At 35.3% G+C, this 18812-nt stretch overlaps 1 protein-coding gene across 6 annotated transcripts in view; it reads left to right on the top strand.

Annotated features, from left to right (window-relative positions):
* The window catches only part of USP24 (ubiquitin specific peptidase 24), a 149993-nt gene that overhangs the window by 54176 nt on the left and 77005 nt on the right, over positions 1-18812 (top strand). For 4 of the 6 annotated variants that reach the window (XM_067726298.1, XM_067726297.1, XM_067726296.1 and 1 more), the window contains exons 8-21: positions 3303-3368; positions 5890-5964; positions 6601-6759; positions 7898-8012; positions 8209-8312; positions 8869-8976; positions 9183-9278; positions 9370-9531; positions 9731-9778; positions 11656-11715; positions 14952-15059; positions 15720-15869; positions 16512-16643; positions 17509-17620. In XM_067726298.1, coding sequence (XP_067582399.1) covers positions 3303-3368; positions 5890-5964; positions 6601-6759; positions 7898-8012; positions 8209-8312; positions 8869-8976; positions 9183-9278; positions 9370-9531; positions 9731-9778; positions 11656-11715; positions 14952-15059; positions 15720-15869; positions 16512-16643; positions 17509-17620 — 1495 coding nt within the window. The remainder of the gene's footprint in view (positions 1-3302; positions 3369-5889; positions 5965-6600; positions 6760-7897; positions 8013-8208; positions 8313-8868; positions 8977-9182; positions 9279-9369; positions 9532-9730; positions 9779-11655; positions 11716-14951; positions 15060-15719; positions 15870-16511; positions 16644-17508; positions 17621-18812) is intronic. The other 2 variants (XM_067726300.1, XM_067726299.1) reach the window with 1 other exon arrangement.

Here is an 18812-nt window from a genome sequence, read left to right as displayed (position 1 = left end):
TTTAACCTTGTGATAAGGGGAATAACATAATCTTTAATTTTTCACGGACTGCCGACCTGTTTGTAACCGAGAGCACTTTATTCTGTTCTCTAGTTAATTAATCATTCAGTTATAAGCTACGTATGTACTTGCCATGTAGAAGACACTGTGCTAGCTACTGTAAATTGATCAGAGCAGAAAATGATGTGGTAAAATAATATACCGAAGTGGTATAAATTGTGCTTACAGTAGCAGTTATTTCTGTGGGACCGTGACCAATCACCTAACTCCCTTGGTCTATCTTTGCATGAGAGCAGTAACAACGGTCAATGAGAGAGACTGGTGCTGTGGTTGGCAATAGTCTATTTCTTGCTACCCAGTGTTTATCCTTAAAGATCATATGTCTGCCAGCTCATAAATACTTCTACTGACACTGATCAGAGAGGCCTCTTCTCCCTCCCTGACTGTTAACTAGGTTGTTAGGCTGTCATTTTGATCCCCATTAAGTGGATCAAGTATGTTAGAGACGACTCTTGACCTGGAAGATAATAGTTAGTGACTTCAAAAGCAAGACAAAACAACACCTGTTCAGATATAGGGTTTTATCCAGCTTGCTTGTTTCTCAAGAACTGGCTATATAGGTCATTGGGCAGTATTAGAAATGAACTTCATTTTTTAAAAAGTTTAAATAAAACACTCACTAATTTCCTTCAGAGTTAATTTATTTAAACAAACAAACAGAGAAGCCCAAAGTTTCTCCCCTACTTGGATGAAAATTGGCCAAGGATGGATGCATAGGAATCTGGGCTTGCCCTCATTATTATCAAATGTCTTGAAGCTAAAGATACCTCGAAGATTTTTCCCTTAGGTCAGACCATTTTTCAGACAACTGTGTTGTTTGTTGCCGTTGATGTAAAATTAGATTGTTTAGGTTGTATTGAGAAGATGGTAGAAATTCAGGCATAGGAGAAGGAGATTGCAAAGATTGAGGCTCTAATTTTGCAAACAGGTCCAATTAAAATTGCACAGTAAGGGCTTCCCTGGTGGTGCAGTGGTTAAGAATCCACCTGCCAATTCAGGTGTTCGAGCCCTGGTCTAGGAAGATCCCACATGCCGCAGAGCAACACTAAGCCCGTGCACCACAACTACTGAGTCCGCAAGCCACAACCACTGAAGCCCGTGCACCTAGAGCCCGTGCTCTGCAACAAGAGAAGCCACTGCAATGAGAAGCCCACATGCCGCAATGAAGAGTAGCCCCGCTCACAGCAGCTAGAGAAAGCCTGCATGCAGCAACAAAGACCCAAGGCAGCCAAAAATAAATCAATAATTGTTTTTTAAATCACAATAAATGTCTCATTTCTGACCAGTTAAGAAGGTGACTATGTCCCAGAATAAATTTAGGCTGTGTTATAAGACTGAATACAAGTGAATGTCATCATTTTACATTTATATTTACATATTTTTGGATTTGAAAAATACTGGGGAAAAAAAATCATTCACAATCTGTCAGTTTAAAATACCTGTACAAAGTAAGAAGTGAAGGTTTCCTGTCCTCCACCCCACCCCAACACATACATCTACCTCCTAGGTCATGGTTACCCATATAATGCATAGCCTTTCTGACTTTTTCCTAAGTTTATATAAAATATATCTGCATGTTCTCTCTTTCTCTTTGAGCCCAAATTGTAATCAAACTATACCTAGTAGCATACTTTCACATAACATTATATCATGGACATCTTTCCAGGTTAGTGCTATCAGTGTTTTTGATGGCTCCAGTGTGTTCCTGCAACTGTTGTACCGTGATGCAGTCATTTATTAATGAGCATTGGATTATTTCTAAGTTTTTGCTATTACAGAGAGTGTTCCATGTAAATTTGTCCTTGTGTACATTTGCTGCCATATCTGAAGGATAGATTCCTAGAAAGTGGGATTTCAAAGATTATATACATTTTAAAATTATAATTGATAGTGCTAAATCTCCTTTCAAAAAGTGGTGACCAGTGTATACTCCCATAAAGTCATTTCCTAGTACTGTCATTAGTGCTGAATATTGTCAGTCTTTAATTTTCCAATATGATGGACCAAAAAAATGGTATTTTATTATCTAATTTGCAATACTCTGATTTCCTGTGAATTTGAGCATTTTGTTATATGACTATTGGCTATTGGCATTTCTTCTGTAAATTTGATCTATTTACATAGGTCTTTGGGGTTCCTTGTCTTATTTATTTTTTTCTTTTTATATTAAGTATATCAATGTCACGTCTATTTTGTGTATTTGTAAATTTCTTTTCCTTCTCTTTTCATTTCCGTTGATGGTGTCTTTTTGCCATAGAGAGGCTTTAAAATTTTATACAGTCAGTTTTTTCCTTAATGGCTTAAAATTTTTCTGATTTGCTTGGGGAGTGTTTCCTTCCCCATCTCAAGGTTATAAAAATACTCATATAATTTTATACTTCTACAGTTTCATTTTTTAAACTTAGTTCTTGAATTCGTTTAGAATGTATTTATATATGATGTAAGATAGAAATCCAATTTTATTTTCTTCCAAATGGGTAACTAATTGTTGTTAAGATCCTTTAAAAAATATTCCATTTTTTTCTTCACTACTTTGATTTGTTGGCTTTATCAAATGTCAGAGTCCCGTGTATACATGAATTGTTCTTGGACTTCTGTTCCTGTCATTCATTCGTTCGGTCACTCTGCCATTTTTATACCATTTCTCCAGTGTTTTCATTATTGGTAGTGCCAATTTTGCTCAGCGTCTTTCTTTTCTCAAATTTTATTGATCATTCTCATATTTTTACTCTTCTGAATATAGCCAGCATGTCAGGTTCTCCTGCTCTAGAAAGTTCCACCAAGACCATATGTGGAATTGTGTTCAGTTTGTAGGTGTCTTCAGTTTGTTCGTTTTTACAGTACTGGTCTTTTCCATTCAAGAACATGGTATCTCATTTATTTGGACTATTTATGTATTTTTGTAAAGTTTTATAATTTTCTTCATGGAAGTTTTAAGTATTTTTTTGTTAAAGGCACATTTCACTCCTTCCCCAACTGTTCTCTCCTTGTTCAAATAAAAATTCTTATTACTCTGCAATGTGAACGTTAGAATCATCTCATCCAAGCCTTGAAAGAAGTTTTATTGGCATATTATGATTTAAATCACATTTCTACAGTAATTTAAATAAATCGACATCTTTATATCAGTTCTTCTATTCAAGAGTATAAAATGTTCTCTGACATATTAAAAGGGATTTGTTTAATGTTAAAAGGAAGAAACTCACTCACATTTATTTCTCACCTTTACTGTCCTTTTTCAGGCAGTATCAGCACTGGTGCAGCCCTTAGGGGTGTGTGCAGAGTACCTCAACTCCTCAGTGGTACAGGTAAGACAGGCCATTTTACACTTACTTCAGAGGTGATCTAAGACATACAAACAGTAAAATTATCTTTTTATCAGGTTGTTCAGAATTGTGCCTAATTTAGAGTAACTTTTTTTTTCAGATTAGCTATCTTTATAGTGAAAATATCAGAAGATAAATAAAAGTGATTACTAATTTAAGGTATAGGAGACCTAACATTTAAGGTTATTTACCTTTTTAATTTATCATTGTATCAAATATAATTACATATTATAGCATATATTTTTCTTTGCTTCCTTCACTATAAAATAGGTGGCATATATCCCTACCCCCTTTACAGGATTATTTAAGGGTTCAGTGCCATTATGTGTTAAACAGTGTTGAGTGGTGCTGGGCTCACCTGCTAGCCAAGTCACTCACTATCTGAGTAACAGTTTAACAGCACATCTTGTCTGATTTCTTGCCTCTGCAGATTGCACGTCAGCAGGTCACAGGATAGTCGAGGCTGTGGAATGTTCAGCTTCCTAATGCTTAGGGCTTATTACATTTTCTTATTCCTTTCCATTTCAGTTAACAAGTTTTACTGAATAAAATGTCATGTTGAAATACCTCCATTTATTATTTTCTTTATAGAAATAAGGCTGTGAAACTTAAAACTTTCACAGAGATTTTTTTTTAAATCACCGCAAATGGTTTTGAAAGCTTAGTGTCCTTTGGAAGCAAATAGTATGCACTTGTTCCTTCTTTCTAATATCTAATTTACTTAGGGCCATTTTAACAAGGGATATAGGATTTTTTTAGTAGGTTCTGGAAATTCCTGCTATTTCTAAGTTTTAAGTGCCTTCTTTAGAGTTCAAAGCAATACTGCAAGATTTTTAAATGAAACAGGATGGCTACTTATGTATTTCTTCATTCTGGATACTAAGGTCTTTAGAGACATCTAGTGTTCTCTCACTTATTAAGCATATGAATACAATCATTCGTTTTGTAGCTGAAACAAAGACATAAAGAGACAAAATGATTTGACTTAATAATTGGCTTTTTAATAATCAGAGCCAGGATTGAATTTTTAAATGCATGCTTTTAAACCCATGCATTGCTCCATGGAAAGAGCTTCAGTGTAAATATTCCAACTGCTAATTAATACTAAGTTCTTTAGAAATTCCAGGTTTTATATGTAAACACAGTGTACTTTTTTTGGCTCCGTTGGCTCTTCGTTGATGCACGCGGGCTTTCTCTGGTTGTTGCGAGCGGGGGCTACTCTTCGTTGTGGTGCGCAGGCTTCTCATCGCGGTAGCTTCTCTTGTTGCGGAGCACGGGCTCTAGGTGCGCGGGCTTCAGTAGTTGTGGCCCGCAGGCTCAGTAGTTGTGGCTCGCGGGCTCTAGAGCGCAGGCTCAGTAGTTGTGGTGCACGGGCTTAGTTGCTCCGCGGCATGTGGGATCTTTCCGGACCAGGGCTTGAACCCGTGTCCCCTGCATTGGCAGGCAAATTCTTAACCACTGTACCACCAGGGAAGTCCAAGCACAGCATACTTTAAAAAGTATATGAATTTCCAACCAAAGCTTATTTAACTTTATCTTTATTTTAATTATATCAAACCATCCAACCTTAAATTCATTCAGCAATAAATTCATACCATATTTATGTAAATTAACAATTGTCTCTACCACTTGCTCCTTGTGTGACTTCGGAAGACTGAAGTAACTCCTGTGACTTGGCTTCTTTATCTGTAAAATAGTGATAATAACCATGCCTATCTCACAGAGTTGCAGTGAGAATTAAGCAGGGCTGGCACATGCTGACAAGAGCCGTGTGACTTGCCTCTTACCCTGACAGCCCTCAGTTCTCACTATACAGTTGGCATAAGTGTAAATAAAGAAATTCTACTAGGATAATCAGTTGCCTGATGTCATTTTAATTCATTGCTAATGTCTTCTTGCTTTGACAGCCAAATATTGTCTATCTTCTCTTGTCACCAGATAAGTTTTAAAAATTATTTTACTTAAATGGAAGTGATCATTTAGATCTAGCTAATAGTTTGCTACTTTTCACATACTATTCAGAGTTAGTTACCTGGTTATGCTACCATTCTGGAGCAGTGTGTTGTATGAGTCTTGTCTATAGGCCTCATTTATATCAGTTAGCAAAATAAATGCATAAAACAGCGTATTTTTCATGGTCTGTGCTTACATTCGTTTTTTAAATCAAATGCAAAATACTTTATTACAAAAATAGTACATACTCATGCCTTAATGTTTTAAGTTAGTCGGTGTGTCTTTGGTTGTCTTTGGTTGCTCTTCAAAGGACCCTTTATAAGATAGTAAAGAGGGATTGCACCCATATGATAGTAAAGAAGCTGAGGCACAGAATCAGTTGAGGGTTTACTTGGGATGGTATTACCTAGTTAGTGGCTGCTCTAATACTAGAATTCCAATCTTTGCATAGCACCCTCTCCTTTGTGAAATACGAATAAAAAAGTGTCTCCTCTCTAGTTTGGGGACAGATTCAGGGGTCCTTATTAACTTTAGTACTGTTTTCTTGCAGCCCATGCTGGACCCAGTCATCCTTACTACAATCCAGGACGTGCGGAGCGTGGAAGAAAAGGACCTTAAAGATAAGGTAATGTTCTCTCCAGTCAAGTAGCCCCAATGCCTATTGGTCCATGGAAGCAGAGCCAGGGCTTAGGGCAAGGTTCACACACCATTGCTGTTTGGATTCTGGTCACATACAACTCACATCAAATTAATTTTACATCTCCTAACCAAAAAATGTTTTGTCTGAAATACCAAGTGGTTGGTGTTACCTCAGTCAATAGAATGAATGTAGGGTTGTCAGCAAGTGATACCATTAAGAATTTTACTAACATGTTGATTTTTTTTTAACATGTTGATTTTGATAGTAGTATAATTGGTATAGCATTGAAGAAGCTTTAAAATGATTCAGTATTAAAAGCTATCCAAAGGTGTTTAAAGCAATTTTAACATTTAAATTTAACGTGATTTATTTTGTCTACCTTGAATTTATCACAGAACCCTTCCCTTTTCTTTGCTCACACATGTGCTAACTTTTGTTTAGAAGTAAAATGTAGTTTATTGACCATGTGGAATATCATATACCATTAGACCATGGTTATTGAAAATGTCCTGTATTCCTGTGTGTGTGTAAGAATTGGCATCAGAATGTCTTCATGGTTCCTTTTTGTTTTTTCTGTTTATGTATCTGTACGTTTGTGTGTATTTTGTTTTTAAATAAAAGAGATTGGTTAGCATCCCGGAGCTCTTGTCTGCCATTAAGTTACTTTGCATGCGCTTCCAACCGGATCTGGTGACCGTTGTGGACGACCTTCGACTAGACATCCTACTGCGCATGCTGAAATCACCTCATTTTAGCGCTAAAATGAATTCCCTCAAAGAAGTAAGTTTTGCGTCCGTTTCTGGAAGACTTAAAGGACAGACACTTTAAGTTTTTCCAGAACTTGTGGTTATTAATATAAAAATGTTGGGAAATAAAGAATAATAATTTCTTGTAATCCTACAAAAAGAGATAACAGTGATTATATATAAAATGGTATACATGTTTATAATTGTTAATAAAGCAATATTTTTATACGTATTACATTCCAAATTCGTTCTGTGAAATATTTAGTGTTCTATTGAAATTTGCTAGAACATAATTCCTTGGAATATACAGTTTGAGATTTACTTTTTACCCTAAGGGTGTAATTCCTTTTACTATATTTCAGATATGTGTTTACTTAAATCAAATCTTCTAACTGGGGTTGAGGCAAAATTTTGTTTTGTTTACAACTGTGATGGTCTAAGCAAAATGATGGAAGTAATTTTCTGCAGCTTCCTAAACTTTACATGAGCATAGTTGGTTTTGGTGAGTTTCCAGTGGAGCCAATACAGTTCAGTCATAATTCCAGTTATTTTCCTTCAGTTTTGTGTTAATTAGGATTCTTGGCTGCAAGTGAAATAAACTCACCTTGAATTACCTTAGACTAAAAGAGGAATTTAATGGAAGAAGGCTAGGCTGTCTCACATGAATGAGAGATTGACTAGCCAAACCGTGTAAGGGCAGGGACACATGTGGGCAACAGGATCAACTAGAATCTGAGAACTGAATCACTGCCAGGACTCTATCCAGGTCTTATCTCTGCTTTTATGAGCATGATGGCCTTGTTCTCTTTCCACCTACAGAGTGGCATCTTTCATATGGTAGACATGGCCATGGATAGCTCTTGTGACTGGGGAAGGACTGATACTTTCTCTCTGGTCCCAAGTATAGAATTTGGAGGAGTGCTCTGATTGAAGTTTGGGTCAGATGTGCATCCCTGAGCCAATCAGCAGTGGCCCAGGAAGTGTGAACTCTGTGTTCTTTTTAAAGAGACATCACAAATAAGTGGTCTATTAACTTCTAATAACTGGCCTTTGATACATTTTGGCTAATCGTTAGACCACGTTGTAACACTATAAAAGTCACAAAATATATATGAAGATTTTGATTATGAATATTCGCATTAGATTCAATCACAATAATCCTGTCTTTTTAGGTAACCAAACTAATAGAAGATAGCACTTTATCCAAATCTGTGAAGAATGCTATAGATACAGACAGACTATTAGATTGGCTAGTTGAGAACTCAGTTCTTTCAATTGCATTGGAAGGTAAGTTGCTTAAAAAAGGTTACCTAACACATAAATAATATATTTCTGTATAAAAAAGGTATGAAATTGTTGTTTTGACTATATTAGCCTTTAAATAATCTTACAGAAAGTTAATATTGCTTTGAATAAATAGGATCATATTTAGAAAGTTAGTGTTCACTGTATCTGTCTGCCTCTCTGGTGTTTCTTCTCTTAGGCAACATAGACCAAGCACAATACTGTGATCGTATAAAGGGAATTATTGAACTCTTGGGCAGTAAATTGTCTTTAGATGAGCTCACTAAAATTTGGAAGATACAGGTAAGTTGATCAGAATTATTTTTGCCTTTTTCTAACTTTTTTCAGTAAGGGCGAAGGGTGGTGACTCTCTAAAGCAGAGACTTACTGCCCATGGATAAATAAATAATAATTGAAGTCACAAATTATCTATAAGCAGATTTAAAAATGAGACACATAATACTCTCAACTGAGACCCTCAAGATCATTTATAAAATGTGAAAAGTGAGTATGTTTTTCTTGTAATTAGTTTAAATTGTTTTTAAGCCAGTTGAAGATATTTTGTTCTCCTCTTGAAATGAACATGTCAGATTGAGAACTTGATTCTCATCTTTTTTTACATTGTCTTTTTAGAGATTTAATGCTTCTAGGAATTTAAACAAGGCCAACAGATAACCATTAATAATGGTTGCTTCTTGTAGTCTTACCAATTTTATCACGCAAGTGTATGTATGCTGTTAGACTAGAATCAATTTATCTTTGTTACTGTTTTGCTTTTGCGTCTATAAATCAACAGGGAAAGACTTGGGTTTTTCCGGTCTCCAAGACTTAACTTTCTTCCCAATGTCTTCTTTTCTAGTCAGGACAATCATCTACTGTGATCGAGAATATCCATACTATTATTGCTGCAGCAGCTGTCAAATTTAATTCAGATCAGCTTAATCATTTGTTTGTTCTCATTCAGAAGGTATGTGTTCAAACGTGCTTACTTTTAAATATTTCTAAAATAATTTTATTTTGAAGTCTCCTCCCTCTAAATTAGCAGTGTTTAACCGTACACTTCTTACTTTATTAAACTTTCTTAGCTCAAGTTTAAAGTTTTTGCATATTTTGCCAGTGTGATCAAATGGGACTGGGAAGCAGTTCCTGTGTCTTTTCTTTTTCGTTCTACAGAGCTGGGAGACCGAGACCGATAGAGTAAGACAGAAGCTATTGAGCCTGATTGGACGAATAGGCCGTGAAGCTCGCTTTGAGACCACTTCTGGAAAGGCAGGAGAATCAAATGACTTTTTCTAGCTACAAGTACTTAAAGCAGCTTTACTTGCGTATGGGCTGGCTCATCACATGTGGTTTATTATAGGTGTTAGATGTACTCTGGGAACTGGCTCATCTCCCAACGTTGCCCAGTAGCCTTATTCAGCAAGCTTTGGAGGAGCACCTGACAATCCTAAGTGATGCGTATGCAGTGAAAGAAGCAATCAAGAGGAGCTACATCATTAAGTGCATAGAAGATATTAAAAGGGTTGGTTTTATCTTTGGTCTAGTTTTGTTGTCAGAGCAACAGTATTGTCTGAGTAATTAGAGCCAAATAATTTTCCTCCCCTATTATGTAAATTAAACTAAATGTCCTACCTGGAAGCTCATACCTTAGAGTCCAAAATAGGGAAATTATAGGTACTGCTTTTACCAAGTCACTTATATTTCTTAAAATTAATTTTCAGCCTGGAGAATGGTCAGGTTTGGAAAAAAACAAGAAGGATGGATTCAAGGTAAGAATTTGCAGATGGAACCAACTAAAAGGTATACTAATTTAATAATTCCTTTTAATAAATTGAATTATAATTTTAAGATAAAAGTATCTTTTAGTGTTTCTTCGAAAAATATTCAGATACACACTGCTGTTTAAATATTTGCTTATGACCTGTGCTTATTATTTAAAGCTTGGGGGTTATTGACTGTCAAAGGGGAAGAAAAATCCAGGGTCACATTCAAAGAGTAGTTTTACTATATTATTTTCATAAGATTGTAAGACCTTCAACTTAGTTTTTCTTTTTTAAAATTAAATCCAAAGTATGCACATCTTTAATAAGCACAGTGGATTCTAAATAAATGTCGTGTCCATTTTTCTCCCATAAGAGAGAAATGGAGGAACATTCGTAGAGTCAGAAGAGAGAAAGAAGGGAAGAAAGAAGTTCATTCGTTGCTGGCACGTAGTTGTTTTCTAGGTGCTTGGTTCAGATGTGTTCCTAAAGTAATTCCTTACACAAACGGTTATTGAGTGAGTGCCTGCTGCTAGGACTCGATTTTAGAAGGTAGAACTGGGTAGTGATGGGTGCTGTGAAGTCCTACGCTGCAGGGCTTTGGCCTCCAGGTGACTGTGGACTTAAGGGCTATCCTTCGAAAGGGTGGGTAGCAGCATGTGTAGTGATGATTGTAGCTCTCCTGTTGCTGCAGTCAGTAGCTGCTCACTGGAGCCTGCTTCCGTGGTTGCTGCAGCCCTGATCAGAGCATGTCCTCCTCCCACGCAGGCCCTCAGGTTGCCCAGATGAAACAAAGCCTAGCAGCGAGAGGGGTTTCATTTCACTGTTATCATAAGAAAAGGTTTTAGTAAATAGCTAATGGCTTAGGAATTTCATTGGTAAAACATATTTCTTGGCTTTCCTAGTAAGTATTTCTTTAAAGGATCTTGAATACTGCTAATTTACATTAGTAAATTCAGAGACTCAGCTCTTGCTAAGCGGGCTTGGTGACTCAGTAGGCTTTTATTCTCTTAAATTATGCTTGGTCATAAAGTTTAGTTGGGGACATTTAAGAACTTTGTGTGTTATATTTCTGACATTGAAATTTGATCAAGTGAATTTTCTACATTAAAATCGTTCACAGACTGGAGCTGGTAATGCTCAGGTTATGATTAATTGTTCCTTTAATTCAACAACATTGCTCTCTTTCTACTCAGATACAATTTGAATTTTCTCAGCTCAGTGATTCAGATAATTTAGCACCCTCTGTCTTTATGATTGAAACTCATCCAGAGTTATTTAAGAAGTTTAAATCTTTCAATAGTAATAGTAAGAGGGAAAGGGTATCTATAGAAAATGGTCTTTTCTTCACAGTAACAGATACATTTCGTTATAGGTATGAAGGTCAAAGCTGAAGGGACTTTTTCCTCCCTCCAGGGAAATGGCTTTTGAAACCAGAAAAATCCTTCCTGATCCCTGTTCCTTCCTTGTTACAACTAAGCAGTACTTTAGCCCTTGTAGCCAGTAGCATCGCTGCATCTTTATTGCTTCTCTTTGCAGTCGCTTCATTCATGTCTATTGTTTGATAACAAAACTCAAAAAGTAGCAGGGAGAATTTTGGAGTCATTTTGTGAGTCTCGAAAGGAATATTCTTCCTTTTTTGTATCCCACTGCTCCCAGTAAAGAAATTCTGACGTACCATTCTTTCATTTCAAATAATAATAACTTGCATTTACATAGCACTTTTCAGTTGACTGAGTGCTTTCGCAGATACTCTCTTAAAGTACACATGGCTGAAGGGGGGCAGTGGGAAGATCAAAGCCCCCGATATGACTCCAGGCAGGGGGTTGAGTTATATACTGCCACTAAAGGTGTTTTTCTATGCTATGCCCTTTCCTGCCAGGCAGCAAGGTGGGCTGACTGGGAATTATGTCTCCCTGCCAGGCTACACAGAAACTAAGCAAAGGGTAAGACAAGATCACCCACCTCTTACTCCCCTCCCACCCCCCAGCTACCTCTACTCCTCCAACTGATTCCCTTTCCCTCTGCTTTTGACACTCTTAAAATTCCCAAGTTCCATTATTGTGTTCAGAAATTCTGACCTTTATTTCTCTCAACTTTATTTCTGTAGATTCTGCCAGGATACCCTTGGCTTCCTTGGTCCTCTTTCCTTTGCTTCCTTTATACCTTCCACTGTCTGCCCCCAACCCTTTCCCTCTTATTGCACTTATTTTTTACTTCAATTAAAAAGTTTAAATGTACTCATCCAAAAAAAATATTACTAAACCAAAAAAAGTCATTTTTACTCAATTAGTGGTGTTTGTGTATTCCTTAAGTCATTATATGAAGGCCTCCTAGCACAGTGCCCAGCAGCCTTTCAATAAATGTTGGCTCCCTTTCTCTTACCTCTTCCCCTTCCTCTGTGAGGACACTAAAATCGTTACTTACCCATACCTGAGGGGCCTCCACTTGCCAAAACATACAACTGGAAGTAAAACCAGCAAGATGCCCTCAGTACAGCCTCACAGTGATGTGCTTAGCACAGGAGGAAATACTTTTTAAATGTCCACCCATGTAAAAATTTGAACTTGGTTCTAGGTAAATGGCTAGGTCTGGTAAAACAAGGCAGATGAAGAACTGGGATATTCAACTTTGAGAAGAGAGAACTCAAGAAAGAATAGGAAAGCTTTTTCAGCTACTTAGAGGATTGTTATAGAAGTTTGATTCAACTTAACTTTTTATGTCTCCTAAGAAGTTATGGGAAGGCATGTTGCAATATGATAGAGCAATGAACTTCCTATGAAAACAGTCTGACACAGAATGCACTGCCTCCTGAGTTCCTCATCACTGGAAACACTAGAAGACAAGTTTTGTAACAAAAATGAATAAGGAAAGTTTAGGCACAGGTTTGCAGGCTAAACTAGTTGACCTCTACGGCTTCATCTAACATTAGGAGTCTAATTTGGATATACCATTAACTCCTACTTATGAAACCTCAGCTTCATTATCAGACATTATCAGATATGTTCGTTTTAATTGTTCACCATAGTCTTCTGCCCCTTTTATAAATGGAGAAGAGTAATTAAAATTTTTCTTATAACATAGCAACATAATGTTATAGATATGATGGAATAAATAACATCTGTCTTGTTTGCTAAACTGTAGAAAGGCTATATCAGGAATACTTTTTAGATTCTAAAGGGTAATTTTCAATGTTAAAAAAAATAATCTAACCGTAATTGACTTAATTGGTCATAATGATACTTTTTAATATACCTGATTATTTACTAAAGGGTTTATATTTATATCCTAATGTTTGTAATCCTTTTGGAAGGTATGAGTTCGGACTTAAGCCTTAGAATTTTAATCTCTGTCATTTTGCAACTTTCATATCCTAGCAGAAATATTCTAGCTAGTCTTGCAAGTAGTTGGCCTTTAATACATACCTTATTTCTCTGATTCTAAGATGCCAGTGATTGCAACATGCATCACAGGTTTAATCCAGTATGTACAGCCTCACTGTGGCACACCGCTTTTCATTATCTAGTGTAGTGCTTTGGACTTCTTTGAAATCTTTAAGATTGTAGAATTTTGAGGCACGTTGAAGAATATGGAGTTTTGTGTCCTTTTTTTTGTAAAAACTCAAGCTGCTTTTTTCTTTCATTAAGTTGTATATACTACAAGTTAAACAGTTTCTCTTGAATCAAGGTGCAGCCTTGGACAGAGAGACGTTTAATGCCAAGTGATACAGCCCTTCACAGGGTATGAGTCTGTCACACCGAATTCTCCTGGCTCTGAAAAACACTTAAGTCCGAGACCACTGGCAGTTATTCTTTGCTTTTAATTGAATTGATGGACACGACAGGCTAGTCAGTGCTATATCATAGTGTAATCTTTTTGATAGCATTCAAGAAACAAATCAGTGATCTACATTTAAGTTAAAAAGCCATCCTTGTTTGGTGCTAAACTATGCCAGGTAACAGCAGAAATGATGGGTAAATGAACAGATACCTTTTGAAAACAGCTAAGTTTGCACATATTCACATAAGGACAGGTATATCTAAACTTACTCCTATGCCTAGTGGCTGGTAAGTTTCTTTGATACAGTTGTAAGAAGTGTCCATTTCAGAAATATTAAAATTTATAAAACCTATATCTTAGAATCCAGGAAATACGGTATTTGCTGATTGGCTAATCTCTAGGAAAGCCAGTATTATTTAGGCAGTAGCTGTCTCACATTTACGTATTTAGTAGTACGATATTTTTCTGCAAATGACATCAAAAGTAGTTTTCTGCCCCATAGGCATCTTCATCTTACAGAAAGACTTAAAGAAGAAGGCTTTAAAAAAATAATACAGTTTTTAAAGTAAAAGCTAAGGACTTAAACTGTTACTCAGTTTTTTAGAGAGTTACTTTTCAATTGATCGATAGTGTTTAATCTGACATTCCTACAACCTTTATAATGAAATCACATAGTTTGAAAGATGCTATTTATTCAAAAGCAATTCTCTTTTTAAAGAGTATCGCATGAATATCAGACTTTTCAGATATGTACTTGAAGATCTGGATTGTCATGTACCAGTTTCAGAAATAACATATTTGAAAAGTGTTTTGAAAACTATAAAGTATAAGTGTGAAGTGGCTGTAATAATTAATAAAAGTAGAATTCTCTCATAAAATTGTTTTAACTAGGAAATACAAGCAGACCATGGATATTTTCTTTAATATTTAGACCACTATTAGTATCTTGATCATGTCATTGGTATCTTAATCATGTAATTGTAGACAACCATATTTTTATACCATTTTACTTATCAGCCAGTTCAGTATTATCCAAGTTAAGCTTTTGCCATCAATTTATTTTATTACGTCAACATATCCTAGCAGCCTGTGCTACTTAATCTATCCTCTGAAGTTGCTAATTCCTTGTCGTCTGTTTTTTGCTGATGTACCCCTATACATTTACTATCACTTCACATCCACTCCTGTTTGCAGTTCTTGGCTTTAGGATTGCATGCAGAATAAGAAGTTGAAGACTGAATTATGAGTGCATGGAGATAAACTATAAATGAGCGATGTGAAGAGAAAAATAATAGAATGTGTAACAATAAAACCTAATTGACTTGGAAATTTTTTGTAGCTAATAAATTTAATCTGCTATTTATTTCTAAATTTAACTAATGTAACTTCTTTTTAACTCTAGTCATCTCAACTTAATAATCCCCAGTTTGTATGGGTAGTACCAGCTTTGCGTCAGCTACATGAAATCACCCGCTCATTCATAAAACAAACCTATCAGAAGCAAGACAAGGTAAGAGTATAGTTATATTTGATTATTATACAATTACTTGCATAACCTTTTATAATAACAAACATCAAAAGATTGCTGAGTTTTGTAGTGACTGTATTACAGTTTTATGGTTATTAATGTAATTCATTTATATTACTTAATAATCTTGAATTTAAACATCATTCTGCTTTCATTTCTATGGAACTTTTCTTTTGATATATCCCTAACTCATTTATTTTTTATTTCCTTAATTTACAAAGTAAGCCAATGTTTAAAAGTTAATGGTATTTTAGAAATTTGTTTGAAAAGATTCAAAGACTTATTTTATATTGTGAAAACATTAGTTTGCTTAAGGAGCTAGAGCTTCCTCAGTGTAATAGACTTGGGAAGAAAGATCTGGAAAAGTATGCAAGAAGTGAAATAGTTCTTTTGAAAGACTTTTTTTTTTTAAAGAATCCCTTTTAGAAGCAGAAATTTACCAGGGAAGTTTATTAATTCTATAGTAATTCCCTAGTAAATGTACATACCAGATTGATTTTATTTACTTTTATGTAGGAAATATGAGTGAAAAACTTTCTGTGTTTGCTATTCCTCAACTACGTGCTAAAATAGAAGCTTGTATTAAACTGACAAAATAACTGCGCATTCTCATACCATTTTTCTTTTTGTTGTTTCGCCAAGAGCATTATTCAAGACTTGAAGAAAAATTTTGAAATAGTAAAATTGGTAACAGGAAGTTTGATAGCTTGTCATCGGCTTGCAGCAGCCGTGGCTGGACCTGGAGGCTTAACTGGTTCAACACTAGTGGATGGCCGATACACTTATCGGGAGGTATCTGGCATTGTGCTTTTGTTTCATGATTTACAGCATTCATTTGGCCTTTTTGCACTTGAACTATAAAAATCATATTTATTGGGAGTAACTCTAAAGAGGTAGCATGAGGTGTCTTTGTCATAATGGAACATTTTTGTATCTTGACTTTATAATCACATCAAAATAAAAGTTCAGAAAATTGATATTTGTGGGTAAATCTTTCAGTAAATCACCCAAGATAACTGCATATGATATGGTAATAAAAATAAACATCTTTTCTTTGTCTTTGATCAGAAATAATAACTGTCAGTTCTGTGGCTAATGGCTTTTGTTTTTCAAATCTAGTGGTTAGTAGTATTGTTTTTTTAAAAATAGAAAAATACCTTAACTCACCAGTTGTGTTGTGGCGTTTTACTCTGAGATTGCCGAAATTGTATTTTTTTGGCATCTAAAGTCAACTGAGTTTGTGTTAGACTTCAAGTAGTTTCTGCTGCATTGTATTGTCAACTTGTAAACAGATTTCTCACATTTACTTTACCCTAAGTTATATGAAAAAGCATTAGGTAAAACTATTTAATTTCAAAATTTTTTTGTTTTTTTAAATTTTTCTTTTACATATGAATGCCTGGATTAACTAATTGGCATGATTTCTTTTTGCAGTATTTAGAGGCCCATCTAAAATTTCTGGCATTTTTCTTGCAAGAAGCTACTCTGTATCTCGGTTGGAATCGTGCCAAGGAGATCTGGGAGTGTCTTGTGACTGGCCAGGATGTTTGTGAATTAGATAGAGAGGTAAGAAGATACTGTGGATGAAGTAAGACAGCAGTGGGACTTAATAGCATTTCACTTTTTTGTGTGTATCTCACATTTTTGTGTGTGTCTCACACCTTCAATTCTAAACACTTTTCAATTTACTAAGCATACATTTATACTAATAAGCTAGGAACTATAAGTGTTGAAAAGATATTTTATATAATATATATCTGTGATATAGACAAGTGTGTGAAATCTTTGGTAAGTCTGATACCATTCTGGATAAAACCAAATTCAGCCAAGTGAGTACAGCAAAAGAATTCTTGGTGTGTCTTTTAGTATTTTTTTCCCTCCCATGAAACTAATTTTAAATTAACCAGCAGAAAACTTTGAGTTCCTGTAATGATGTTGTATCCCGGAAACACTAAGGAAGGAACTGATACCTAGACAGATCATTAGAACTACAGTTACACAGCTGAAAATGGATTAAACCAGGAGCACCACACTGCTTTGACGTTTTCCAACAGTGAATGGCTGTTTCCTCGTCTCATTTTGTAGAATAGTGTTAACTACATCATAAGATTATTGAAAGGACTAAGTATGTGACAGTGCCTAGCACAGTCCCTGGCACATAGTAAGGCTTATTAATAAATGTTGGTGGTAAAACCAAAGTGTAACAATTCAGTGAAAAGCATGAATATATATTTTCATTATCTAGAGGAAAGATTGCTGTAATTAACTGCTTTATTTAGTTCCAGAGTTAGAACCGTTTCAGTTTTGAGTGGTATTAAGGCAATATAAATTTCTAAAGAATTAAAAATAATTTATCTTTGCTTTCCCAGTTTGGAATATGTATTTGCCTGAAATGGATTTTAGTTACAGAGTGATTTGTCTTGATCCGCAGATGTGTTTTGAATGGTTTACAAAAGGGCAGCATGATCTTGAGAGTGATGTTCAGCAGCAGCTCTTCAAGGAGAAAATTCTTAAATTGGAGTCGTATGAAATCACCATGAATGGTAGGGAAGAAAAACGTAAAGTCATTTTTTCAGTTCTTTAAAGTAAGAATTTTATACTTTTCTTCTCAGCCCACTCTCAGAAGCAGCTAACCATTTTGGGATATCCTTCTGGACTTTGCCTTATGCACATAAAGACACATCTATATATACATATGTTTATATACACAGATAAATTTCTTTTTACATGAATGGTATTTTTAAATTATATAGGCTAATTGTCAAGCTGTCTTTTCATGAAATTACTTAGTACAAAAAGGATTCATTTAAGGTGAAGATTTGTCAAAGTATAGAAATCCTCTTTTCAGTTGTTTCTTTTAATTGAGTTTTTTTTATTGATATGTATTTTACATGCTATAAAATTTACTTTTTTAAGGTGTGCAATAAGTGCTTTTCGTATATTCACAAAGTTGTTCAACCTTCACCGTTTTTAATCTCAGGATATTTTCATCACCCCAGAAAGAAACCATGTAACAGTCACTATCCATTCTCCCCTTTCCCCGACCTCTCATCTACTTTCTGTCCTTATAGATTATTCTAATATGGACATTTTATATAAATGGAACCATATAATATGTCACCTTTTGTATGAATATTTGGCTTCTTTTATCACGCTGAGACATAATGTTTTCAGGGTTCACCCAGGTTTTAACACGTACCAGAACTTCTTTCCATTTTATGGCTGAGTAATATTTCATTGTATGGCCATAACACATTTTGTTTATCCATTCATCAGTTGATGGTCATTTGGGTTCTCACCAGTTTTGGTTATTACCAATAATGCTGCTGTAAACATTCATATACAAGTTTTTATATTCCTAGGAGTGAAATTGCTGTATCATATCATTAACATTTGAGGAACTGCCAATCTGTTTTGCAATGTGGCTGCAGCATTTTATAATCACACCAGCAGTATATGAGGGTCTGATTTCTTCACATCTTCTCTAATAATTGTAAACTATCTTTTTTATTTTAGCCATTCTAGTGGTTGTGACATGGTATCTCGTGGCTTGATGTACATTCCCTGATGACTAAGGATGATGAGCATCCGTTCATGGGCTTATTGGTCATTTATATATCATCTTTGGAGAAATGTCTATAAAAATCTTTTTCTCGTTTTTAAATTGGGTTATTTGCCCTTTTATTTTTGAGTTGTAAGTGTTGTTTATATATTCTGCATATTCACTCCTTATCA

The sequence above is a fragment of the Pseudorca crassidens genome, chromosome 2, assembly GCF_039906515.1.
Source record: "Pseudorca crassidens isolate mPseCra1 chromosome 2, mPseCra1.hap1, whole genome shotgun sequence".
Lineage (NCBI taxonomy): Eukaryota > Metazoa > Chordata > Mammalia > Artiodactyla > Delphinidae > Pseudorca > Pseudorca crassidens.
The sequence above is the reverse complement of the archived record's forward strand: the minus strand, read 5'-3'. Positions and strand labels throughout refer to the sequence as shown.